Here is a 27,902-nt window from a genome sequence, read left to right as displayed (position 1 = left end):
GTTTTTTAGTTCAGACATATTTTGCCTTCGTGGACGTTTCGTTCAAGAATTGCTTTAACGTTTGGTTGGGTGGCTGATTTGAGGGACACAGAGACCGACCGACAAAACGTTTTTAGCTTAAGCAGGCCACTGAAGACCATCGTCGTTAAAAATCACGAGGGAATCGGTTTTGCAGAGGCCGCACGTCGCAGGTGGGTCTATACTCACCGAAGCTCTAGAGCCCAAATCAGTCGTACTCTCTCAAGAAAGTTGCAAAGAGAAATCGGGCTCCAAGGTCAGACTGGATTTTTATTGAAAGTTTTAGCTAGAGGGACCCATAAGGGTAATGCTTTTTGCCCAGATGTTATTGCCTAGCTTTTGACCTCAGGGAAGGTCGATGTCTTTCCAGAGGTTCATTACATCACTTTCCTTTGTCTTCTTCTCAATTAAAGCCTTCATTCTCTTGATCTGCTCTTGGGAAAAGTAGCTTTTCCAGTCACCCACAATTCCTTTGCGCACAAACTGTCCCTTGCAAGGCTTCTCCCAGGCGTCACCGAAGGTCTCTTTCGCAGATTTCATGAGCTCCTCAAGGGCTTCCTTGGGCATGCTCTGCAGAGTCTCTGACCAATTCCTCATCTTCGAATTGATCGCCTTCATGGCATCCATGCTGGTCATGTCGAGGACTTTCTTAACCAGCTCTGGATGCTCTCTAAACCGCTTGCCGTACTGTGTATTGCCGAAGAAGTCCGCCAGCTTCAGGATCCAACCAGCGGTGTCTTTCTTGAGCTCTTCGTAGGTCACAAAGAGCACGTTGGAATCGTTACGATGCGCGTGCCAGGAGAGCAGGTGGTCAAAGTAATCGCCAAAATCAACCTTGCCTTGCTCGAACATGTCGAAGAACTCCTCGAACGTGCCGTCTTCGAAGAGGTACGTAGGCAGGCGCCTGCAAATCGAGACAGCAAGAAAGGGCACAAAGAACGTAAGGAAGACGAGTTGATATAAAGAGAAGTTGGTAACGTTTGTATTTAGATTAACCCATTATGACTCAGGCGTACTTGCTCACAACCAAAAAACCCAAAGTAGGTGAATTGCTCTCGGTCTTTCTGGATTTCGTAGAGTCTCATTTGGCTGGCGGCAAGTAGGGGCAACAAAATAAACTACTCCTTTGTTGAGACGGCTATGATGGAGGTATCGAAGCTTTCCAAAATCAAGTCCAACACCAAACGAACCAATCCAGAAGCTGGCGCTCCCACATCACACAACCTTACCATACACATGAGGTATGTCTTATCTGGATGGTTAACTGAGCGGCGATTGGGACCTCCCCTACTCTACGGATAAGGGCATTCTATGGGTTTCCCTTGTGTTCTATCCCCGGGTCACTGAATGGAAGGGTGCATTTCCTGTCTAATTTTTCACATTCATTTAGGCCCCTACAAATCTGAGACTGCTTCAAATGTAAGTGAATGGCGCAATCGAATAAACGTTGGCTTCATAAAATAAACAATGCCCCTTTGATTACAACCACCTTAAGCGCTTCAATTCTTCTTCCCTTTGCACACGGTATTCATAATTGTAAGAAAATTTTGGCCTTGCTGAAGTGCGTTTTGGATTTTCTTTGTATGAAACCAGTGAGCAGGATGCTTCTAGATGTTTCATATACTAGCAAACTTTCCACGTTTCAGGCATGCGCGATTGCCACCGCATAGCCAGTCTTACGGGTTCTACATGGTTATTTCCGTAAAAGTACGACTTGTGTTGAGTCGACGTGCGCTATGAGGAGATTCGAGAAGTGTAGAAATACTTAGATCGATGCCTTAAAGCTGACAATGAACAGTATTTTTTCTAGGACGGCAACATTGCATATACAGCTGCAGGTTTGTGTTGTTACACCAAAGCATGTGGTAAAATACTATTTTTACAGATTTATTTCAGCCGTTGAGTACCATAAATGTCCTGAACGTATTTTAGGGTGTCTTCTTGACTCATCCACAAATTTAATTGTTCAGGAGGTGATTAAAATTGTAGAAGGCCCAGTCTTGTTTCAGTCTGCCAAAAGTTTTGACAAGCAATATATGTGCTTTCGAGGGCGCGGTTACGCTTACGCTTAGAAACTCCGAGAGTACATTATTATGTTCATACTTTCTAAACACTCGCCAGGGCACGGGTTGCAGGAATTGGCATTTTGAAAGCGTCAGCTGCACTCACTTTGTGTGATGGTAGTAGGACACGCAGGTGTCGTAGGGGTTTCGGGCTATGTAAACATATTTGGCCACGGGCGAGAAGGGCTGCTTGTCGAAGGGCAGGTGGGTTTTAATGGCTGCAGGTCGGGACATGGTCCGGGCACCCTCCGCCCCCATTAGCTCCAAAAAGGGCAGGACCGTCCATTTCCCACCAGCCCCGGGAGCGTTGGGGTCAAGTTCCGGAGCCTCCAAGCCGGAACCGATCTTAAGCACGGCCTGTGCCACGTGCTGAAGCCACGTGCTTCCGCACTTCGGGTAGCTTAAAATGAAGACGTCGCCTTCCTGAGGCTCGTAAGAGATAGCAGAACGAATGTTTCTCTCGGTGAAAAGTCGGCTCAGGTGCATTCCTTCTACCACGTGGTACACATCCCTCCGCCTTCCGGTGACCTGAAAAGCCAGTGCACATTTACAAATTCGGTACCACTAGCCCCTAGCATACACTTCCAGCTAGGCTGAATGTCACTGTCTGACCTTTTACGGTGGTCATTATAGTGTCAAACCAAAACAAACGTCGGCAGGGGAAAACGGTAAGGAGTAGATGGAAAGGGGAGGGGTTGATAGGGGGTGGGAAGAGAAGGGGGAGTACTTCTCGGCGTAAGGGGGGCGGAATTCGAAGGATGGTAAGGTGAGGAGTAAGGCGAGGGGAGTGCTCTTGAAGTGAATTCAATTTGTCAACACAAGTTGAATTGAGGATAATCTCGGCGGCCGAAGCGAGCTGCTCTTGAACGCGCTGCAAGGAATCGCTCTCCGCACTGAGGAGGTGAACGCACTGCATCAGGACAACGCCCGCCTGCATAGGGAGAACGCCAAAAATTCTAGTCAGCAGGCTGCGGAAAATCTCCTCTCTTCAAGACGAGGAGTGTGCGCGGAGGTCTGAGCTGGACAAGAGGAGGCCACAGTACCCCCGCGCTGCTTCCGTGAAGCATAACAGTGCCATCGCAGCTACCGCGACCAAGGCCTCTCTCCTTGGGAAACAACGCAAGGACAACAGCGCGTCTGATGGTGCCTCGTCCAAACTGCCGCCGCCCACAAAAAACTAGGCCTCTTCGGGCAATGGACCCCAAGAGACGCGCGTCGACGGGCTTGTGATGCAACCTTCGGAGCGGTCTGCAACTCGGACATCCTCAGAATTCCCCGGCGACCCACGAATAAGGCCTTTTCGTGTTGCGCCTCCGCCCTGACATTTCTCCGGCCAATGATCTAAAGCCTGGGAACTCCTTTGTTACCGACAATAGCGCTGTTTTTTGCACACAACTGAAAAGCAAGTAGCCAATGTACGCTTCTTTTTACATTGGCGTAACCGCTGATTATTTTGCTTGTTTGAATTACGCTTCTGTCTGGCCAAACGGCTGTTTGTTTCGCCAGTTTTGTGGGTTGCAGTATGAAGACCAAGAGCTAAACTTTGATAGAATGGTATCGAATTTGTTTGTTAGCTCTGTCTAAACTTAAGGAAGAAATTCACAAGTGAAGGATGTAGCACTTCGACTCATCATGATATGACACTTTTGGACAACTGACTATTGCTACGAAATACCTTATCGCTAATACATCCAAATTCGGAGTGTAAGAAGAAATCAGCATGTTTTGTGGGTGTGTGAAGATAGCTTTATCCTGATGTTGCTTACGGAAACGTGGTTGACGTTTAATGACGAAGCCTTAGTGTTTAGTGGATACTCGTAGGAGTATTTATGCCGAACAAGAGACCGAGTAGGTGGCATTGCAAAATTTGTAAAATAAAATCTGAAGTACTGTGTCCTTGAATAATTTTGTGTTATCAATGGTGAAGTGGAATGTGTAACTTTGTGTTTGGGAAAAATAATTACCGCAATTTACAGACCTGCTTCAGCTGGCAAAATAAATTTTACTGAGTTGGTCAAAAATTTCTAACAATATACCTGCGGTAGAAATCAGCCAGTCATAATGATGGGCGACGTCAGCATAAATATGAAATGTAAAAATCTCTAGACCACAGCGACCGAAAACATTCCTTCCACGTATCCGTTCCGAAATTACATTAATACGCCGACCAGAATAACTGTTAATTGTGCAACACAAATAAATGAATGCACTTCTAACCTGAACACATATGATACGGACGCTGGAACGTTTTCATGTGATATCAGCAACCATCTCCCAATTTAATGTTAGGCCTGAAGGTCACACGATAGGTCCCGCAATACCAACCACATAAAGGTACGTCCAAACATTGCCGTAGAGACAATGAACCATTTCTGCACCATGTTTGAGTATCTAGACTTGAATGTAGTTTAGAACTGTTGCGCCCCCAAAACCTTCGAGAATGTCGGGCTAGAGTGCTCCGCCTACACTGACGCAAGGAGCGGGTTAGAGCAAAGGAAGACATGCCTTCACCCTGGACCAATTAGGCTGAGCCTGCAACTTGGACGATGGCATTTTCCGTCACCTCAACGGGAAGTCTTGGATGCGTTATTACTGCCAAGCAGTATCTGTCTATCCCCCACAGTTTTCATTCCGGTGTCATCGATTTACTCAGCGCCGCTCCAGGCCTCCTTCCCGCCCCCGCGGACACTTCTATCACAACTATTTTCCCCCTCCTCCGCCGATGCCCCTTTGGCAAGTTGCGCAGTCGGGAGCTAACGGCGCTAGTTTCGTGCGCCATGCTGCGAGACGTTTCTTCTTGGGCTCGGTAAATAGGTCCTCGAGCAGCCAGGTGAGCCGTTTCCGCACCGCCAAAGCCCACGTGGCCGGGGGTCCAGTGGATGAATATGGTTTGGTCGGGAGGAAGGCGGGATAGGTGAATTTGGCGAGCAGGGAAGGAGGTGTGTCCCGGACGGAAAATCTGCTGGACCAATCAAGCAGAACGGGAGCGCTACAAGCGGCCGCTACATAATCTGGTTCGCCGAAGAAGTGGAGGGCTGCCGGACGGGATCGGAGCGAATTGATGAATGCCCGGTCAGCATCGGGGTCTGAAGAGGGGACTACAACTGCGAGACGTTTCACTCCATCGTACTCCAGGAGATCTGCGAAGCGGACATAGTGTTCATCGACGTGTTCGCGAGCGTTCCTTGCAGCGCCCACGACGTCAGAGTACTGCGGGAGAGCTTTTTCTTTCGGAGAAATACCCAAAAACTTCATAACACGCGGAAAACCAATGTACTCGCTTAAAACTCCTTACCTGAAGTAATAAGCACAGGCATGCCTTCATCTAGAATTGCGACGACATCCTCGCCCATGAGCGGTAAGCCCTCCATGTCTGTCAGAGGACGAACCGCAAATGACAATTCAGGCGCGAATTGTCATCTCACTTACCTTATAGAAAAAAACGGGTATTGCGATGAGAAAAATAAAATGAAGTGTGCGCAACAGATATTTCTCATATCAAATAAATGAACTTGAAACCATAAAATTAGAAAGAAGGAAAAAATATGCGCAGATTTAATTCGAAACTGACCATGCCATTCTCATTTTATCGTCTGCTACCAGCGTCGTCTGCTAGCTTCGACAGTGGTGCCCAGTCGCCACAAGACCACAAACGCCCGGACGGCTTCGGCAGCTCGAGGGGAGCCTGAAGTTTCGGACCCAAAAAATCGAAGAAGTTTGGGCGTCCCCAGAAGTGACGTTTTGGGCTATATGAAATGCCAATGGCTCAGCCACACGCTCCCCCAGCAATGGAAGCACTCAACCATTGCGCTAATCCCCAAGCCGGGCAAGGAACTCTCCTTTCAAAACCTGCGCCCAATCTCGTTGACGTCATGCATGACTAGGCTTTTGGAGCACATACTGCAAGATAGAGTCAACGGATACCTAGAACAACACCAGCTGTACCTTCTAATATCCGAGGCTTCCCACCCAACCTTTCAACGCAGGATGCTCTTTTGCAATACCATCACGACCTACATCTACACCTACCGAAGACATACAACAGCACACTTCTATCAATGGATTTACATGGAGCTTTTGACAACGTTTCCCACGAAGGAATTCTATAAGCTATATGTGGCTTAAACCTCGGACAACTTTTATCAGTACATTTACAACTTCCTATGCTGTCACACGGCCACGATTGGGCTGAGATCAATGCGCTCCAAACCCTTCTCTATGCCAAACAAAGGGACACCACAAGGAGCCGTGCTCTCTCCAATGCTTTTTAACATCACCTTAATCCCGCTGGCGAGAGCCCTCCTCACCATTCCCTCCTTGCGCAGCACGCTGTATGCGGATGATATCGCTCTCTGGGTGATACGGTGATCAGATGGCCACATTGAACACACTTTACAAAGGTGCCTGGACACCGTGCTAAGACACATACAGCCCCTGGCACTATCCAGCTCTCCTACCAAATCGCCAATTCTCATCTTCACCCCACCCGGAAACAAGCCCTCACCTACCACCTATAAAACTCAGAGTCAACGGGGATGACATCCCAGTGGTTGAGCAGCTCAAGATCCGCCGCCTGACACTCACACACAACTGCTCACCTATACCAACCCTCCAGTACGTGCGTAGACACGTTGCACAGATCACACATCTTATACGTACGGTTTCCACCAGGAACATAGGGCTTTTGGAACAGGATCGCCTGCGCCCGGTCCACTGCGTTCTCTTACCAATTACCATACCTTCTCCTAACCCCTCTACCACTCGGAAATTGTATGCATCGCTGAGGAAAGCCTATCGACATGCCTTGTTCCTCCTTTACACACCCCGAACGAGAGTTTAGAGCAGCTGGGTCTCCACAACACCATTTCAGAGCTAATTGAGGCTAGCCATACGTCCCAACAATCTCGGCTGGCAGCTTCTCCGACAGGGCCGTTTGTACTACACTCCGTGGGAATAAAACCAACCACCACACAGACAAAGCCCATCCCAATCCCACGCGAAATCAGATTACACTTGCGAATCAAAGCTCTCCAACGACATATGCACCCAGCGTTTCACGCGGGACGTCGCCTGGCTAGGGCGAAGGCACATGCACGAATGCATCCCCCAGCCGAACCCAAACTATACACAGGTAACTCTCCCTACCATGGCAGCAAGGCGCATGTAATTTCAGTTGTAGGCACCACGACGCCCATCGAAGCCACCATTCTAACCTGCCACACTACGATGGCGGAGGAGGCAGCTATTGCCCTGGCGATTTCACATCGCCCGACCCCAGCCTACGTTCTGTCTGATTCCAAGTCAGCTTTAAGACACTTTCGGCGGATGCAATACCCCGGTTGCACTTTAGATCCCCCCAACTAAACCCCCCCCCCTACCGATATCGTGACCCTGTTGGGGTCCCCGGCCCACCCAGGAGTAGGCGAGAATGAGACGGTGAACGCACGTGCTCGCGAGTTTTCTCAACGAGCCGCCGTTTCTTTTCGAGCTACACTGTACCGCTCAGGAGAGGCAATAAGCCCTCCTGACATTCAGGGACATTGCCCTGCACTCCGCCTCCTCCGCCGGATGTACCCACTCCCACACCCCAACATCTCACAGGCGGCCGCTCTCGTACTGCGACAGATTCAAACGCGCACCTTTCCTTGTCGCATCATGCTAACACACACCCATCCTCACCTCTTCACCTCCTCTACCTGTCCTGCGTGCGGGGCGCTCGACACGCGCAATCATGCGCTATGTGAGTGTCCCAAGGACCACTTTCTCCCTCTCTCCTCCCCCCACCTCTGGGAGCAGTGGTTGCACCGGTCGGACGCGGCCAGTCAAGAGCTGGTCACTGCGCGAGCCCTGGCGATCGCGGACGCCTCTGGTCCTCCCCAACCCCACTTCCCTGAACTTGAGGTTGACATAAAGTTTCCTCTCTCTCTCTTGGATTGGCTGAGAAAAAAGAATGACCGGCTCTTGCCTCTGGCAGCCAATGGGCGTCCTCGGGCAGCCAGATGTGGCATATCAAACAGGCTCAATGTGTGGTTGGCGCTCGAGCTGTGAGTTCTAGTGTTAGCTCTAGTTCTAGCCCTGTTTGCGTTTTGGGGTTAAAGTACCGTTTTACTCACATTTTTTTAAATTTCTATCGCAAAATTCGAAAACAATAAATTCTCTTCATTTGCCGCCGTTTCGATTGGAACTTTTCCCCGTCATCCAATCTTGCCACACTGGAATTACAACCCCTATCCGTCCGCCGTGATCCTGAATGTATTAACTTTTTGCATATTCTCACGAGCACTCCACGCTATTTATTGGATAACAACAATTTGTCTCCTGATAGACTGAAATGTACTAGAAATAGCCACAAGCTTAACCTTGCACCTTTTCGACCAAACACTAATCTATTTAAGTACAGCGTCTTCCCCTTAACAATTGAAAAATGGAACTTCCTACCACGAGAAGTTAGGGCATTGCCATTAGAAAAAATTTTGTCATTTAAATTGACTCTGTTGCGTGAATCTTTGCATAATTCAATCTTTCCTGTACTTGTTGTTACCTGCTGTGTCTTATTTTCGGAAAAAACGTGCGAGTTCTATTGAGTTGTCAATTTTGTTTGAACTGATCTGTGCAGAATAGTGTTATTTTACTCCATTTCTTCCCTATTTCTTCTTCCCTACAAATTTTCCTTCCTACATATTCCCTACATTCCCTACAATATTTCTTCCCTACAAATGCCTCGTTAAATAATCACAGGTTTGGCAAAGGGGCTAAGAGAAAAAACAAATACAATTGTATGTACATTTTTAGCGACCAAGAAAAAAGATTCCTGTTTATCCGTCCAAGAAAGACGGGCGTCTTCGAAAAACAACATATACAGTTCAACGCTTCCTGTCGGTGTCGATCTAGGAATAGAAACAAGGAAAATCCCAAAAGAAATAACGCAAAGCATAAAAAAGTGAAACGTGGCCCTTTATTAAGCATTTATTTATAAAGTAACTATTTTCATATTAGCGGAAAATAAATATTTGGTGATTTGCCTATTGTTTAAACAACGCTATGCAAAACAATAGAACTCAATTGTGATTATTAACTCAAGCTGTTTTCTAACGGAAGTTTACTGAAACTAGTGTTAACATCATTTGAATTTGTCATGTCAGAAGGGAAAGACTTCACAGCAGTTAAGCACAAATATGCCACATTATGTGTTCAGCGCGAACAAAATCTTGAAATGATAAGTGGTAAATACTTAGGTAGGCGTATACTTTTAGTATTAACAATATGGCCCCCACATTTTTTATCGGGGAGTAAGTGTTGTTAAGACTTCACAGCAGTTAAACACAAAATATGCCATATCATTTGTTCAGCGCGAGCAAAATGTTGAAACCATAAGTCGTAAATACTTAGGTAGGCGTATACCTTTAGTACTAACAATATGGCCCTCGCATTTCTTATCAGGGCGAGCAAAAGTAAGTGTTTTTCGGAACTTTCCGAGACTGTGAAGGTCTAATTTGACGTTCGGTTGAACGGCTTTTCACCTTTGTGTAAAACATTTGGCTGCACCCATTTCAAATTTCCGGATCCCCTAAACAGCATCCCGCGAAGCTTTTTCCGCTCGTTTCGCCGTCGCCAGGAACCCTCTGTTCAGCCCTGTTTGTACATTTACCTGAAAGGATGTTTTGACGCCCGTGCGGCAGCCGCCTCATCTCTTGGTGCGCTGCTGTTCCCCTTTCTAGGCTCGCGCTCCCTCACCCCGACCCAGTCCTCCTCCGATGTTCTTCTGGTGGTGCTATTGCCACTTCCAGCGCCCGAATCCCAGTTCAGGCTCCAATTTTGTACCAGAAATTCTCTGTACCTCAGAACGAATTCGATAAAGCAGACAGATCAAAGTTATTCAGTCATGAAACATACGGCAAAGGTAATACAGGTCCACGCACCAACATCGAGTAAAAGGATGATTTCTTTAAGTGTTTCTAGGAGGTGTCGAATATCCAAAAAATTATGTGAATACAAAATGCGGAATAGTAATCGGCGACTGTATCGCAAAGAATTAAAGAAAAACCTGAGCGCGCTGTTGGAAACCGGCTTGGTTGGTCGGAATGCTCGAGGAGATTAACAGGTTGCAGCTTGCGTAAAAATTAACTTGAAAGTAATAAATAAACATTTTGTAGAAGCAATACTAAACTAAGGTGGGCATAGAAAAGCGCCATTGCGAAGCTAGAACGGAAATTCAATTCATAACTGTCAATCCTTGTATGGTTGCCGATATCGATGTTCTCGGCAAAGTCAATTGACGTTATTCAAGAATGGTGAGGGCAAAATAAGTATGCTTGTGAAAAGTTGAAAGAAGGAAACAAATCCAAAGAAAGGAACCTAATAAGCCGTCAATAGGATGTATGGAGGTAGAATTTAGAACCGAGCTGCGGAAAGGTTTCACAGTCAGCACGAGTGAATGAGAGGACAGTACTCGCGTATTAGTTGACAAGCTGAAGATGATTATCATTGTTAGCCGCTGCTGTGGTTGGGAGGAAAAGTATGCAAGAAGCTGGTAAACCGTCCGAAAACGAAGGCCTTCTAAAAAACGTAAAGATATGAGAGAAGCGAGGGTAAGCGAAACACAGAATTGGCCGAGTATTCCATAATAATTACCATGCGTTGCTGTCCCGGTAATTGAGCGTCTTACATGACAAAATAAGCAATAAAATTATGCGGGTTTGAAATCAACCATAAAGAGAGTAGTCTTTCATAGTTTCAACATATACAGTAAAACGACGGTTATATGTCCTTTGGTTTACAAAAACAGTGATTTAGGACGGTCTAGTCGGGTCCCGGCGAAGTCTCGGTATAAATAACTCAACAAAAATCACGGTTATCTGACTAGACACTTTGCGTGACACACGTTATCAAATGACCCACGCGAAGTGCGCAAACGACCGGCGGACAAAATTAAAATGCTCGGCCCTGTTCTGCGGACCTCAAGCCCCCTCAATCGGTTTTCAGGCATATATTTCTTTCGTGTCGGCAGTTAAAAATACCAAGAAATTACTGAGCGGGCACGTCAGTGCGGTCCTCGCGGTGACTGCACGGCAGGTAACAAAACCGAGAAAATGCCTAGAGCTCCTGTGTGTGGGCCCAGAGTTCCTGCGCACGTTTTTCAAGCCAAGAATACCCACTAAAGGAGTTTGGCGATGACTGCGGTGACGGCTCGGTAGTTAAAAAAAAAGAAAATTCCGAGCGCTCATGTGTGCGTTTCTCGCGGCTACCACACCGCACGTTTGCCAGCCAAGCATAACCACATGGGAGATTGGCAAAGACTGGCGAAAAAAAGAAAACCAACTTCACCATTCCGCGTACTCGTGGCAGCATTTGCCCACAACGACAAAGCACGTCATAGTGTACGCTCCCGCAAGTTGACGTCCAATCATTACCACTTCGAAATAAAAATGAAGTAAGCTCACAAAGCAACAATGGTGGAGTAAACGTTGTTGCAGCAGCGAAGAATCAAATCGGCTGCAATCGTGGAATAAAACCATCGTGATGGTGTGTGTAGGGAGCGTACAGCTTCGTTACCTTCAAGTCTCACGCGTTAGTGTGAGCCCGCCAGAAGGATCCCACTCGTCTGCACAACCACTTTCCCCAGTCCTAACTGACGTGACGTCTTCTCTTGCTGCACAGCGGTCGTAGGGGCAGTGTGCAGGTGTTCATTTGTGTCACTCAGTAGTGAATCATCAACTAGATTACAGTCAGAAGCCTGGGGACCCAAATGTGTTTGTCATGATCATGTGTGCAATAATTTGCACTGGTTCGCAGTAGTCGCATCAATAAACTGCGGTGAAAGGTTTGTTTTAGTTAACCTTGATTGGCATAGATCAACTTAACTCCATGTCCAGAGATCTGGACTTGCAAAAGCTGCAGGTCCAGATATCTCCGCAGGGCCCTAGCGACCTGTGTTCGTAATCTGCCGTCAGCCGCAGTGCCGGCTGATGTTTTACCACCGCAAACGTCCACGGTTATGCTCCCTTCAACTCTGATTAAAATTTCTCTCTCTTTCCCTCGATTATCCGGGACATATTGAGGCTTGCCGTGTTCACCGGGTGACTTGGTTGGTCTCCCTAATAGTATATGAGGCTCAGCAGCGTCTCACATTGTTGAACACCTTGCTGCCCATATATTTACTGAACCATGCCGGAGCCTGCTCTGTTTGAGCAGGCTCGGGCATGGTTCGTCCTCTTGTCTCGTACTGTGTCTGCCTCGCGCTTTGCCTACAAGAATGCTCAAACACGTTTCTGGAGGTAGAAACGTCCTATGAAATTTGCAGGGGCCGAAACGCCGCAAGCATAGCGGTGGCGGTGTCCAGCGGGCTAATGCAGACGGGTGATGCCCCGATGATCCGCATGGACTCGGACGACACTGAGCCGCCATCCGCAAGGGCGGGTACGGTCAACCAGTGCTCATATTGTTCACAAGTCGGCAACGAGCTGTGACAACGGCTCCAATGTTGCGCTAGACAAGCTTTTCAGGCCTGAGTTTAGGCACAGCTCAGCAGCATCGAACGTGGAGAAACTGCGGCTTGCGGGTGCAGTAAAAAGAAAGCGTGTCATCCCTATTTCATATTTGCCGCGCTTTCGAGGCGCTTTTTCAAAGTAAGTGCTACGAGTTGTGCCGCGCCTCCACCAGATGGCGCCACGGGTCACTCGACCGAGAGAAGACGCAGTGAAACACCCCCCTCGCGAGGGGCACGATCAATTTCAGAGCATTTCCGGGGGCGAACGACGTTAAGTAGTTTGCGTTACGTTAATGTTGTTGCACTTGTGGCAACTGCTGACGAGAGAGCGCTCATCAGCAGTAATTTGAATGAGTCAACGATATAAGGCGCGTTCGTAGCGTCCCATTCTGTGTAGGCTTGGTGGGGCAGTGGGTAGAGCACCATGTACATTGCGTTCCGCCCGCAGGGTCGAGGGATCGAAACCGGGCGCCGGATAGTATTTTTTTATATAGTAGGGAGGGGTGCGGTGCGGACTACTAACATCAACGCGGGTGACATCGTGAGTTACTGAAATGCTCTGCATTTAATTACGGGGTAGAGGTATGAACAAGGCTCGACAAAAGGGCGGGTGAAATCAGGTTGGCATGAGCTTACTGGGACAAGGTCAAACGCGCACAAGAGATGGAAAGCATCTTAAAGTATCCGCTCCCGGTCATGCATGTGGTTCTGGCACTGTGTGCTTCCCTAACGGGTTGCAGAGGCGGGTCACCTGGCACGTCAGCGAACGCCGAAAGTCGCGGTTGGTGAAACTACAAAAGTGTGCATTCTCACCTCGAAGCTGCGCCCAATGAAGTAGACGGTCACAGGTAGAAGGACGGAAATACTGTGGTGAAATTATTGAAAACTCGCGTGCGGTTCACTCCACTGCTGTTTTTTTTGCTATTCCCTATACTTGCGGAGGAAAGTAGCTTTTCGCCCCCTGTTTTTGTGTTTTGTTTTGCAACCGCGTTGTTCATTTCGCTGCCGTTTTCTCCGTTTCTCTCCCTTGTTCTCGCGAGTGAGCCTGACTTTTTACTTTATCGTTGTGTTCGGCAGCCGGATACTTGGCTACCTGCATAATAACCCATGACGTTTTATTCATCGTTTGGCATTTTTTCGCCAGGGTATCTGTTCAACTCGTATTTTGTTTCGCACTGGGAATTGTATTCCTGTATGCTTTGAAGGTGCAGTGTTGTTCTTCGTGTGTTTCCCTTGTTTAATTGTACGGGCGCTGTAATCCTTCCTTGTAGTGCCTGTAGTAGCCCAAGAAACCCTGACATAGGCTTATGAGGGGAGGCGGTAGCTATGGTAGCGCCAATGGGCCTCGACTGGGGTTATGTATCGCCTCTCATTGTGCGTGTTTTCTTCCGTCTCCCCTCATTAGGCGGGCGCAATATAATTCACGCCACCGGCGCCTGCGTATTGTTCCGTGAGCAAGGTCAGGGAATGCCTCTCTTTCCTGTGGACGGTCAGAAAGAAGAAGGGGGCGGAGATCAAGGCCCCCAGGTAGCTAGCGCACTGCCTTTGGACGAAGACTGGTTGAAGGAGGCAAGTCGGCGACGGAATGCGCATAATTCAACAAGTTCGTCCGAAGCTCCAACCGACAGCGGTGGCATCAAGATTTGCTCCGGTGGCGGGTTCTGCGCGCCAGAGCCCCACGCACTTCTCGTCGTCAACTGCGCGCCAATTGTTTGGGTAATTTGGCTTTCCGAGCACTGCCGGACATTAGTTTGTAGTTTATATTGAAGTTTCTTTGTGATTCATCAGACGAAACTGAATATGCAGGCGTTATTATTGTTTTTCCGATTTTACGGCGCCCGCATTTTACAGCGTTTTTTCACAGTCGTGAGAAGTTCGCATAAACAAAGTTCCTCTGTGTAGAATAGGGGATGATTTTTGAAGAAACAAGCAACACTAACGATGTATGGGAAAGAGCAGAAGAAGCTTCCTGCATGATTATTCGTTTCTGACCACATTTTAGAGAGAGAGAGAGAGAGAGAGAGAGAGAAACATTTATTTTAATAATGAGCAGGAGGATGCTATTAGGGCCTCTACCCAGTGAGAGATTGTTTTAAAGCGCTCGCTCTGGCTTCGAGCATAACGACAGGTAAAGTTTCAAAGACTCTTAAAAGTATACAAAGAGGTGAAGCATCTAGGGATGACAGAATATCAGCTGATGTTTTACACCACGAGAAAGTGTTTGTAAAAAGGACACCGAAATATTTGGACAACACTTAAGTGCGTAGAATGCTGCCCTCGCATAAAGCAACGAAATAAGTAAAAACAATAACTAGACTGCTATAATAAAGTGCTAGAAAAGCGCATGGACACCAAGCTTATATTTTTTGTAAAGAACTTATTCACTACCGTAATACTGAATAATGTAACTCACACCCGGTCTTCCCGAAAGAGCAAGCTGGATTTGGAGAAGCTTTTCAACGAAGGACCTCCCTAGTTTAAAAAAAAAAGAATCCTATTCACTAGAGATCACAGCTGTGCTGAAATGTTTGGCAGGTCGCGCAATAGAGGAGCCATAGAAAGTGTTGTTTGGAATATCTTGCGTGCATTGAGCAAATTTTCCTATCATAAAAGGTGCCACACCAGGAGACACATGTCGTAACTTATACGGGCGGTGGTGATACCTTGGGCGTGCGGTGACCAGAACAAAGGCTGACAACGGTTAAGGTATTGCTTGGGCTAGGAAAAGGCTGGGGTGTTTTTCGGCGCTAAGCACCTTAGGACCTTGCTTTGTCCGGGGCTTGGCGTCCGTGTACATTGTTGCGCTTGCGCGAGGAGCATTGGATTGGATTGGATCGGATTTGGATTAGAATTGTATATACTGTACACACCCGTTGACATTTATTTGCATGCGCGAGTGGGCAATGCCACGGTTTATTTACGGTAAGAACGATCCTAAGCGCTTCGGGATTTACTTCGTGGGGATGCGCAAATTTTTTTAGCTGTCATTTTTAGTTTTTGGTCTTGGTGTTGATGCCGTAATAACGGGAAATTGCAATTTAGAGCCGTTGGATACAATTGGTACCACGGTAGTGCTTACGTATGGTGAATATAAATGAAAGGAGTGCGCGATGTTGACCTTTTTGGGTGCTGGTCAGTCAGTCGCTTGTCGTTTGGTTCCATGTGGATAACGCGCGTAGTCAGTGGGCAGACGCTGCAAGTTGGAGACCTAAGGCTGATTCGTGAAAATGGTAGTCAACCACTTTGGTACAGGGACTGGGAGAATAGGCAGGGTGTAGATTCTGCCGTAGTTGCTTCAATCTCCTCAGGTGCATTTGCTAGAACGTGGTTTCCCTATCTGCATTTTGCTTTGTTTTATTGTGCAGCGAAGCAGTTTAATACTGGGATTCGGGGTTTCTCTTCCCTAAAGGATGATTTTCGCGCCACCGCTTATCAACTTTTTCTCTCCAACAACGAGGTTTGTTCCCCAAATTGCGCAATCTGCTGGTAACGAAAGTAGCGCCATCATCACCTATACATTGGACAATATGGTTTTCTGTTTCTAGTTATGCTCATATTCAATGGCGTACAACTTGTAGTACGTCCTATTTCCTGTTACCAAAATACTGCGAGCCTTTACAAAGCCTGTTTTACTGCTATACAAAGATGAACGACTGGAAGAAAGTTTTACGAGGGCCGATGTAAACATTGTATTCTCAACGTACGCATCTCCCTTTGGATGGCTAAGAAATGACTCAATGTAGCGTCGTTTTCCTTAAACGCCTTGCTAGATCTTGGCAACAAACATTTGTTGACGAGTGGTTATCGCTTGGGAAGCTATCACTTCTTATTTGCACGCTATTTTAACGACCACACGTGTTAACTTCAACAAATATGCATTTATTTAACAAATTCAAGAGAGCACGGTTTTCAGAGTGGCAAATCGATTTCGCTAAGCTTCTCGACAAAGTGTGCTTGCCAGTAATAATCATCTACTACCGCTGTCGTCATCATCATCAACAGTCAGGCAGATTCATTGCAGGACGAATGCCTGTTCCATCCACGTCCAACCATTCCGGTTCCGCGCCGCTTGGGTTTATTGTTTGACTCCAAAACTTCCTATTTCTTCTCTCCATCGAGCAATTGGCCTCTGCCTTCCTCTAGACCCATCGCGCAGTGTACACTCTGTCACATTGGTATTCCAATCATTGTCATTTCGCTTAACCACACGGCCAGCCAACGTCCATTTCTTTTTTTTTTATTGGAAGTTGGATATCTTCTAGTATAGTTCATTATTTTATGCATGTAGCTCGTTTACTCTCTGTAAATGTTACTCCGATCTATATTTGTAGCATGGCATTTGCAGCGGATCTCAGTTTGCTTTCAAGTTTTTTAGTAAGACGCCAAGTTATCGCTCACGATGTCATCACTGGCAGAGCGCATTGACAGTATATTCTGCTTTTCAGGGATAGAAGTGGCGTGCTTTTGATAGTCTTAGAGTTTCCCGAGTGCAATCCAGCCCGTGCGAATTCTGCGCCGGATTGCTTTTCCTGTTTCAGATCAGCACAGAGGGCCTGACCGTGTTAGTTAAAATCATAGTTCCAGCGTTTCCTTGTATTATGGACTGCGTGCTGTATGAATGATTATTCAAAATTACTTTCGATTATTTCGCAATCTTTTTTTTAATACCACGACCTTGCTTTCAGTAATTAGTTCCTGCAGTCTTTTCGGCAGTGTTCTGCAGACTCGCTTGCAAGACGGTCGTAAGAGAATATCCCAATACTCAAGCATTATTCGTTTATACCTAATCCAGTGTTGCCCCAGTCCCGCTTCGTGAACACCTCCTCCAGATAAGCTGTGAACAGTTTTGTTTGAAGAGATTGTATTTACCTGTCGTACAGATGCGGAATTTGTCCTTTGGCTTGTGAAGGATTATCCTGCCCGTACATCCTTCATATATGTCGCCCAGGAGTCTCAGGTACGGCCCTTCTATTCCCTGTACTTTCGATTGTCGCAGCATCGCTGCGGTGCTTTCCAAATAAACACTTTTTCGTAGTGTAAAAAAGCAATGTAAAGGGGTTTATTTTACTGCGCAAATTTTCAATCACTTTTTGTACGACGTGGCTGTGATCCAGTGTTGAGTATTCATTCCAGACGTAGTACACTACGGGACAAGTTCACTCCGGGCAAGAGAAGGAAAACACTGTTCAAGAACGTAAGCGATCCCGATATCCATAGATGAACGGTCTACAATAACGTAAACTAAGTATTGTGTTCGGGTGACGCTTAGCGAAATGAAAGGGTTTCGTCTTGGTAGATCCATGGTTTCTCGGTTCGGTTTGAATTGTAGCGTGCTGATTTCCGCTGAACTTTTTTCCTTCGGTTTTGGGGTCATTGCGTTTGGATTATGGCATTTTTCGATTTCAGTGAGGCCAAGTATCGCCTGCAATAGGTTGGCAGTGGCGGGTTTTTGGCGGGTGTTTTTACGCCATTGATATATGCTTTGAATTTCTGGGGAACCGATCGGAGACATGTCGGGTAATGTTTGGTTTTCCGTTCGTATTACAGGTGTTTAATATATAGTAAAGCATGTTGTTGCCATGAAGGCAACTTGGCAATGATACGAAGTCTGAGAACTTCCTATCTCTTATTCGGAGTATTTGTTCGGAGGTTGTGAATGTTTTTGGTCGTTGTCCATATCAAACCTTGCTCCTTGTTTTTTCTCTACTTAGGCAGAAAACATTGCGACACGCCAAATTTGTACACTGCTGGAGTGCATTTTAGACAGGCACAAAACGCCTAGCAGCAAGCGAAATCTTACACGCCTCACGCGGTGAACATTGTGGGCGCGTAGACTCAACCGACATACGGAGACACACATGCGAGCACCAACCCGCCCAAGCACGCTCACGCATACGTGAATCTAAGCAGCCATCGTTAAAATCATGCGTATTATAGGATTGATGCGAATAAACGCGTGATGTTCAGCTCCTTTCGGTCTAATCTGTTTTTTCTTGGGTGTGAATGGCTAGTATACTTACGCCTGTGTCGCCCTTAGCCGAGGCCTCTTCTTTCTGCATCTCTCTTTGTTTAGATGTCGAGCTAGATGACTCTCGCCTCCAGTTGAAATCTGAAAAAATGTAGGCACGCAAAAATTTGCAAGTTGCGAAAATATTGTCTGCCCCATAAAGTTTATAAAAGAGAATAATTTTCCTATGGAAGGGCTATCAAGCGCGTCCAAAAGACCCTTGGCTCACATAGGCCGCCAGTATTTAGATATATGAAGAAATAAGTACACCGAATGTGCACCGAGTCTGGTGGAAACTGCAGACATCAGTGGAGAAAAGTTGTTTTCCCGCAATGTGTTTGTAGAATTGCATTCAAGAATATCGATTATGTCTAGTCAAGGTAATGTTCACAAAAGGTAAGCCTCTCGGGCCAGGCAGTCGACATTGGCATGTTTAAATAAATTTCAATGTTCTCATGAACGACGTTCCAAAACCATACTCTACCCCATGGACTCTACAAAACGGAAGAAATAAAAACCTCGAATACGCCAAGTGTTCCGGGGAATACGGACCAACTTTCTCGTGAGCTGCACATTGCATTCCAAGCTTTCTAATGACAGCCTCAAAATTAAGACAACGCTGTCGTCTGGAACTAGCAGAGTCTTATCAAAGAACTGACCTTGACGGGTACATGTCAACCTGTACCCATCAGCGGGGGGCGACAGATATCCCGGCGGAACTTTGGTGACTAAAAAAGGGGTTTCATATGGCAGGTTACCAGCAATAAATTTCTCGCCCTGAAGAAGTAAAACAACAATTAAAAAAATTACACCATCTTCCCGTGGGGAACCATGAGGAGGATGCGAAGCATCATAGGGGTTCCGTGTATACGTTCCTTTGTGTTGCCGCTATGTTGTTTCATATATCGGAGCACAAATGGGAACGTAGTGTGAACCCGCATGTTGAGCCAGAGAAATGTAGAGAAATGTAGAGAGAGCGCAGAGACCGATACCGGCGTTACCTGATCGAACACCTCCTCGTTCTGGACTTTCTTTATTGCGTGCTCACGCTCCTACCCTACCCGCCCTCTTCATCCTCTTCTCTGGTTGAGCTGCAAGGCGCGTGGCGCTTCCCGCCACAGCTTTCCCACGGGAAATTCAACATGCTCCTCTAAAGTTTTCAGTTCGTCGTTTCCGTTGACGTTCAGTTTGCGTGCCTTCGTTGTATCAGTAGCTTCTTGACGTAGTTTGAATGAGTCAAGGACATAAGGCGCGTTCATAGCACTCGCTCCCGTCTCGATTGTGTAGCCCTGTGGGAAGAGCGCCGCGTACCTCCCGTTGCAACCAGAGATTCGTGGGATCGAAACCGGGCACCGCTATTTCTTTTTTTATAGTATAGGGGGAGAGGTGCGGACAACGGACGGACGGAGGACACAGCCCCGAGCAAGAGATGCTTTGCATCTAAAACTGTACTAGAGGTCACAAAAAACTCGAGAACACCATACTAGCAGCTAGTAGGCCACAAATATGAAGACGTTAGAATCGAGTATTGTGCATGGCTATGGTTGCGATAGAGTTTATTCGACATATTGATTTTTTGGGAATACTTGCGTTCGGCAACACTCATGTAAGTTTTGGTAAGACGTTCTACTGGCGTAGGCCCGTGACCTTTACGACGACAGCTCCATGCCTTTACAAAGGAGCGAGAGTCTCGGTGAAGGTGTTATAACTGTTTTACATGCTCTTATTTGTAAGCCTACGCCCTAGAAGCACGCCACTTAAAAATTCCATTTCACAAGCATCTTGCAAGATCCCTGTAACCCATCGCTTTTTATAATGTCGTTGACATACAGGGGGAGTGGAGGTACAAATCACAGTGTATGCAGTACGCCCAACTGAAGTCCTCTCAGGGCGATGGCCGTGGTAAAGAGATCGCGTGCATAACTTAACGGCCGGCTTTCGATTGTTAAAGTGGGTGTAATGATACAAAATTCATGGGCGGCTGGCACGCGAAGTGATAGTTATTGCAGGCTTTGTTCTCATGTCAGCGTCACCTTACGCGTTTATGCCACGGCCACCGGTGACTGTGTAACTTTCGATCAACACATTTTGTTTCAAGCGGAAGGGCGAGAAATGCACGCGTGTTCATTTAGGCTAATAGCAAGCAAACAGTTAAAAAATACTTCAATTTACTCCGTGAAAAATTTGGGTAATCGCAGTCTATCCAGGCATTTTAAGAACGTATGGTCATGATAGTTGAGCACGTAATATTTTTTATCGCAGCGATTGCATTTTCAGGAACACCTTCAGAGTGATCGGGTTGTTCTGGCTGATTAAACAGCAAGGGCTGTGAAAGAGCTTGCGGAATTAATCATTGTTGTGGCCGCATACATGTCGAAACCGCTGCATAATTAAATGCGGTCCCAGTAAATCTACAATGAGAAATTTCCTCAACGACTTCAAATGGACATGCCCGCATCACCCAAACAGAGCAACAGCACAGTTATTTCGCCGACAGTGGTTAAGGAACTCCCACAGACCGGAATTTTATGTGCTTCTGCAGAACAAAGAAAAAAAAACCCGAACAGTACAAAAATTCGCTGCTCGCATTTGGCTATTCGCGTGCCGAAGCTATACGCTAGAGGCAACGCCGTAGACTGGTGGCATAGCGAAGCTGCAAGATGATGGGCCCACATTGTCGTGAACAGCACAGTACGCCTGCGCGTGATCTTGCTCTTCCCTTCATGACTACGCGCTTTGCTGCGGCACTCACGTGATGGATTGACAGAACTGCCGCATTGTACCGGGATGCTTGTTACTGTGGTACATTGGATACACAGTGAAATAAGTACAAAATAGGTTGCCCCTATTCACGCTACGCAGATGGTTGGAGAGCAAATCTTTATGATGTCCCTCGGACATACGGATACCAGCTCGTTACTGCTGATCAATGCACCGTGCTTGTAACCTGGTGTCTCAATGCTTCTTCGCATTCTCGTTTTTATTAATCACTGGGTATTTGCTATTCCAAATTCACGTTTTTATGTGGCGGATAGCGTGAGCATCTTGGCATCGGGTCCAACAGGCCTTCCTTCATGAGCGGCAGTGGAGCAGCGCCTGCCGCGACCGCTTCTGATCACCACATTTCAACAACCAGTTGATGCTCCGCTACACAAGGGCCTGGGACAAAAAAAATATTCGGAGCATTAGGACCTGCTTACCTTGCGATAGATATTAACTACTTCTTCATGCACCGTATTCGTGCTTCCTGTTTTCTTTTCATTTCTTTGTCTTTCGGCGTGAGTCGCATCACCAAGCAGATTGCCACTCACCACAACTTGCCTAGAGGGAAGAATATGCGGGGTTGAGGCGCACGTATACTCACGTGCCTTCAGGTTAAGCTGCCATGCGGCATGCACCATTTTAAACTTTCACATTTCTAATTCGTAGTGTTGTGAATCTGGCACATTAGCCTGTCAAAGCTCCCGATTCCAGGCCAATCCCCGACATGGGAATTCGGACCAAAGAAAAATCAACAACGACGGGGAGAAAGCTTGGTGTACTGCTCGTTGCACGAACTTCTGACAAAAAATGGCTGTTGTTACAGTGCAGTGGTAGCACGTCGCCTTGCTACTGTGAAGACCCCGTTACATATGCTGTGAGACCACACACACTTATGCTCTTTATGTTTATAATGATTACAGCGGCGGCCAAGTCGCGACATCACCTCTTTGCGGATTGCTTCAGAACATTTGGTGATGTAACGATTATAGAATATTTGGCCGCGTAGCTACTTGTTTCACTACAAATGTCGCAAGACGATAGTCATGTGCCCTCTGGGCTACGTATTTTCCTTTCTACAATCTTCGAACCCCCTTTCACCCATTCCCCTCCCCACTTACCGCTCTCGTGATGATCTGACTGGAGATTTGTTAAGTTCAAATAAATTTTCTGGCGTTCGCACTGCTCGCGCATCACCTTCCCGGAAAGAGCGCATCTTTGTTTATCTGTTGTTTTGGATCAGTCCGCGCTGACGCTGTGGTCTTGTTTGTGCTTGGCGCACAAGCTGTAGCCTTTCTGGATGTTCTTAACGAGGTATTTTTCACCTGCTATCGCGAAATCAAAACAATGTACATTTATAACTGAAACAACGGGGGGACCATCGGTAAATCCCCTACTTTTTGCCTCAATCGTGTCGGAGTTTAGCGTTGCGCCAAATGATAGGAACATGTGTGACTCAGGCCAGCAGTGTTTGTGGTTCTAATTGTTTCAACTTATGGCTGGAAATCTGAGTCGAGAGTTAGACAGCCAGACTGAATTTTTCGCCTTTCAGTAGCCCAAGAAGGACTTTCCTTTTAAAAATTTTCACAAGCTTCCTCGCCATAGCTAACTATAAACGGGCAGCTTTTATTGTTAACTCCGACTTATATATTATTGTCTACGTGCGTGCAGCTGCGCGGGTTTGCTACATTTTAGCGCAACAACTTAACAACTGATATCATTGTTCAAGCTAGGCTTCCGCTGATTGTTGTTTTGGCTAACTGAGAGTAGAAGGCCCATGAGAAGCAATCCTACTGTAACTTCCATGCATAAGGGATGGGTCAGTACGCTAATGCTCTGTGTTTTCCTGAGCGCTTCGTTTACAATAGTACGCCAGTTTTGAGACTGTAACGCCTAATTACCAATGACGTTGTTACATTAGAGACCGCGTCTTAACGAAGCACACTGCCACAGTTCGTAGCGTTAAAGAAGGACCGCATTGAGGTGTTTTTGGCGATTCTAAGCCGACAACAATTAAGACAATCACAATAATATAGATGACCTCTACACAAGGACCTCACTAAGAAAAATTTGAGATAAACCAAAGCCTCAAAACAACCCCCCATGCAGGTGCTCTAGATTAATCGGTTACCGTCAAGTACGGTGTTTCTTTTTGCTGAGTTGCAATTTCGGCGCGTAAAAGCCCACATACATTGAGTGTACCATTCAACTAGTGTACCAGCAATTCATTAGCATTAAAAATGGTGGTCGCTTACTCTACCGCAATAAAATTTAGCCCTCAAAAATGCTGAAACGTACCAAATAAGCGAAGTCCACGGCCTGGTCACACAAATCCGAAGAAAGGAATGACCAACGCAGTTTTCAGCCTTGACCCGAAGTCAGCTTCTGGTGGCTTAGCTCCGCCGATCTACACTTCACCGAAGTTAGGCTGCGTAGGTGTGACTCATGCCAGCACTCTGTCAAGCGAGTCCACACCGGATGTGGTATCCTCTCAACAGGTGTTTTTGCAGCGCGCAACAACTAGAAGATAAAAACGCACGGGGTCACCAGCGAAAGAAAGTTTTTTTTTCATTTCCGGAGCTTTCTGTGTCATCCGGCTGCTGCCGGAGCTACGATACTGCAGCAACCCGAGCATGCGGGACGGCGAGGGCTGTCGGTGTACGGGGAGTGCTATCGGAATCGCTCGAACATAGACGGGGCTCATGCACGCACGAATGATACGACACTTCTTGCTACCCTTGCATATATATATTTGTATGCATTATCTCGTTCGTTGTCAGGGTTGCTATCATTTGGCTTGAAAACAGCAATTTTATCAGTGACCAGCAATAGCCGGCCTATGACTCGTTTTTGCGCTCGCTGTCTCAGGAGGAACGTGTCGTAAAAACTCTACGGGTCAAAGGCGCCTTCTAACACCGAGCGCGCTGCGTAAAAAAAAGAAAGAAATGACCGTCGGTCGTATAAAAAACATCCGTCGCCCTGCACGACTATTTATGTCCCCTACCCTGGAATACTAAAAGCCACTTTTTGGTACCATCAACTCCCAAATCGTATTTCACATTCTAATACCCGCATTACAAACGCATGTCTGGCGTTGTATGGCAACAGCACCGTCTATAGGTGGTATTAGTTGAAAAGTTTAGCAGTTATGTTGTGCCTGGCAACACTGGAAAGGGCCACTGACATGGCAGGTGCGCCACGGACACGGCACCGCTTGGGCCACTGCGCCCGCACGCCAAAGAAAAAAATAACCCCGGCGTGCGTCATCTGTTCCGTTCCAATCCGATTCTAACAGTGGCGTCAACAGGGAGGTTATTGATCGCACTCATATTGAACTCCACGTTCGGTGAGGTATAGTTCGTAACAGACGCTTGGCCACAGATAAGGCGGCGCACACTTGGTTGCCTGCATGCAGTCCACGCCATTGAACACCGGCTATAAAGATGAATGATTTTTTTGACAAACGGAACCGACGCCGGCACAACATTTCATATGGGTGCCTTCTATTCTAAGAACCACTTGGCCGTAACCGACCTCGCTTTCTTCTTCACCGGGCGGCAAGATGTAGATCACATAAAAAGACCACCGTGACATCATTGCTTCAACAAGTGGGCGTAAATAAGAATGGGGCAGGCCTGAAATATACACAAACCCAATTTACAAATTGGAGGGCGGTATTTATTGGATTACGGAGTATATCGCCATTTATCCATTTCACAATAATATCTCGCTCAAATAAGCTTCCACTGGTAAGTAGATTCAAACTTTTTATCTTTCTTATAGCGCAGCTTGCAACGCCAAAACAGCACTTCTCCATTCGGAACACCCGCCTCCAAGTACAGTTAAACCTCTATTAAAAAAGACTGATATAGTGAATTATCGGCTATAGCAAACGAAATGCAAACTTGGGCTGGTCACTCTTTATTTCAATCACACTTATTCTTTTATAACGAAACTGTAACAGGGAAAGCCGCGCGCGATTTCGGATAAAACGAAGAAATATTTGACGGGCAGTGTGAGAATCTACGTGAAAATACCCGTGTCGTCCGAAAGGCCCTTTTTTTCGTAGAGACTGCGGAAAACTCCATAGTGCACAGTGATGTTAGTAGCCACCAGACGAAGCTCTCATCCTTCATCAGATGAATAACGACGCACGCTTGTTTCGTCAAGTGAACTTTGTTCTGCTTAATTTCCCGTACTCATGTTCTGGTACATTGAAACTGAAATGCAGCAGCGAGAAAAGAAAGTGTCACCTTATGAATTCGAAGCATAAAAAATCATTTTTGTATGAAGTATGTTTGCGAGAGCAAGATTTTAGCTTTGTTAGAGGGGATTTTCGCCTCTACCATTACGACAAATATCGAGTATAATAAACTCATTTTTTGTCCCGGTACGACTTCGTTATAACGCGGCAAGACTGTGTAAGGTGAAAATCGTTAAAACGTGTTGTCCGCGAGATTTTGGGACTAAAATAGTGCACCTTGTAATGCTAACAGCTTGGCACATTTTTTTATCTATTTGCAATGACGTATTCTGGAGCGTTATTTAGAAGGCCAGGCTAACGTTGTCGCTACGCTAAAAGTTTGAACGTGAGAGATACTTTGGCGACTGTATATGTGCATTACTAGTTCTCTTTAGGCCTCTTCCTAAAAATAGGGTCTTGAAAATATCCCAGGGGAAACCTTTTGTTTCTGGTGTATTTCGGAGAGAACCATGGTACAACAAACCTTTTCCTCTACATTCAGCGTCAGTGGACAGGCAGGTGACTTAGCCGTTCCGTCGTATAAACTCGCTATTCCTAAAGCACTCATGACATATCAACAAGCAGGGAGTGTAATTCGCCCATTGTATATTGTTAAGCTGGGAACACTGAACTTAATAACTGCGCCTCATAACCTACGCGGTGATATGCGCAATGCTACTCCAGCGTAACACTGAACTCGCCAGATATATGCAGTCGCATCTTCAACGATGCACAGCACAGGTGTCTGGTATACAAGGAACGGTTCTGTCTGGGAACAATAAATTGTGTGAATGCATCAACCACCACCTCTAAGTAAAAGCATATGGGTTCTTTTAGGGTCTACAAACTCACAGCAAATATTTCCGCCCCCTCCCTATTTGTACCCTATTTGTATGAAATACTTACAAAAGAAGAAACGAAGTTCATATAAGGCTCGCAGTAGGACAGATGCGATTGATTGGGTCACCCTTTGCCCTAATGGAAAACTAGTGATTGACTTTTCTGCCGCTTTCAGCAACTATGCGACTAAAAATACACGTGCCAGGTTCGCACGATGAGGACAGGTATAAATTAGGGGGATACGCATTATACCTCGTCCTAAGCCTAATATCCACATAATGAAATAGAGAAGACAGAAAAACAATATTAAAAGCAAAACCTACACACTTGACTACAATTTGAAAGTCGTGTCACTAAGGTGAATGAAGGGGGTGGCGCTTCAGAAGGGCGATCACCGCCTGGTTGCAAAGGTTGCACTCGTTTTATTCCCACGAAAGTTTACCCATTACTGTGGGCCCAGTCGACGCACTTCGAAGTGTCCTTAACGCTGGCGTAAACCCGCAAAACCGCTACGCTGAGCATCGATATTCGTTGAAGCGCATTGCCCATTCACTAACTAAAACCCTTTCGAGAAACCAAAGGCGATACTCAGCCCGAAGGAGAAAACTTAAAAGGAATCTGCGACAATTTTTTTTCAACTTTTTTCGAAACCCTAAATGCTCGCAGAACGTAGTCAACCAGCACATCCAGTACTAGTGACTTCGCGAAGTATCCCTACCAAATATGTCTGCTCTATGCCCAGCAAATAACTTTAAAACTTGCTCAAAATATTATTCTCTGTTTGTGGAATTGCGTCATTACTTTAGTGTAGTCGCTATTTGGCGGGAAGCATTGAACTCATGCAATAGCCACTTTAAAAAAAAAAAAACCACAAAAGCAAAGCCGAAACGGAAGGTGCATCTGCTGCTAGGACCAAATGACGCAGTGCCTCTGTGTGCTGGCAATATCTGCAGCTTTCACAGTGCTCCGCTACGCAAATGAAACAGAAACAGCGTTTATCGGTAGTGTTGTGGAGTTTCTTTAAGACCAATGCGTCAGAGCCCGGCTGTAAATATGCTTATCTATTGTATGAACTGTCTCTTTCGCGTCCCGCGCAGCTTGCCCTCTCTCCACAGGCACGTAGAACAGCTGTGCCGCTAGCCTGCCCAGCGCCCAAGTATGCCAGAGACCAGCATGCACAGGGATGGACAGATGAAACGCGAACACAAAAATTTGAACCAGAACACATACATATCACGATGTCTTTCCAAGCAAATCAAAATCATACCTGGCTAAGTTACAAAAACGAAGTTTGGAAATGTGGTATTCAAAATGTACCAATAGCGCGCCATTAATGGCCTCAGAGAACAGTATTTTTCGATTTTGCCTGTCCTGGCTGATATTTTCGTGTTCGCATTTCATTTTTTCAGGCCTGTACATGCTGTTATGTACGTACCAACACTGGCGTTCAGGTTGTTGCAACGCGAACTGTATTTTTGTACATTA

General features: G+C 46.4%; 2 protein-coding genes across 2 annotated transcripts in view; both read right to left on the bottom strand.

Moving 5' to 3' along the window:
• Positions 1-222: 222 nt before the first annotated feature.
• LOC144165727 (sulfotransferase ssu-1-like) lies at positions 223-23,772 on the bottom strand. The gene is made up of 4 exons (XM_077695523.1): positions 23,633-23,772; positions 18,588-18,676; positions 2,188-2,609; positions 223-922 (listed from the first exon to the last, which is right to left on the bottom strand). Exons 2-4 carry the CDS (start codon positions 18,624-18,626, stop codon positions 364-366), a joined length of 1,020 nt encoding a protein of 339 aa, XP_077551649.1. The 5' UTR covers positions 18,627-18,676; positions 23,633-23,772; the 3' UTR covers positions 223-363.
• The window catches only part of LOC144165819 (uncharacterized), a 20,689-nt gene continuing 14,433 nt past the window's right edge, over positions 21,647-27,902 (bottom strand). The window contains exon 2 of the mRNA XM_077695598.1: positions 21,647-21,721. Within this exon, the coding sequence (XP_077551724.1) occupies positions 21,647-21,721 (75 nt within the window). The remainder of the gene's footprint in view (positions 21,722-27,902) is intronic.

This window comes from Haemaphysalis longicornis, unplaced genomic scaffold, assembly GCF_048455015.1.
Source record: "Haemaphysalis longicornis isolate Haplotype H1 unplaced genomic scaffold, Haemaphysalis longicornis Haplotype H1 scaffold_15, whole genome shotgun sequence".
NCBI classification, from domain to species: domain Eukaryota; kingdom Metazoa; phylum Arthropoda; class Arachnida; order Ixodida; family Ixodidae; genus Haemaphysalis; species Haemaphysalis longicornis.
The sequence above is the reverse complement of the archived record's forward strand: the minus strand, read 5'-3'. Positions and strand labels throughout refer to the sequence as shown.

What these genes read in the sequence shown, in the direction of transcription:
- LOC144165727 (XM_077695523.1), bottom strand. Translation starts at nt 18,626, where the DNA reads ATGCAGAAAGAAGAGGCCTCGGCTAAGGGCGACACAGGC. An exon ending in CGGCTAAGGGCGACACAGGC is followed by an intron (nt 2,610 to 18,587) that starts GTAAGTATACTA and finishes CTGGCTTTTCAG; the next exon opens with GTCACCGGAAGGCGGAGGGA. An exon ending in TCCTACTACCATCACACAAA is followed by an intron (nt 923 to 2,187) that starts GTGAGTGCAGCT and finishes CTCGATTTGCAG; the next exon opens with GCGCCTGCCTACGTACCTCT.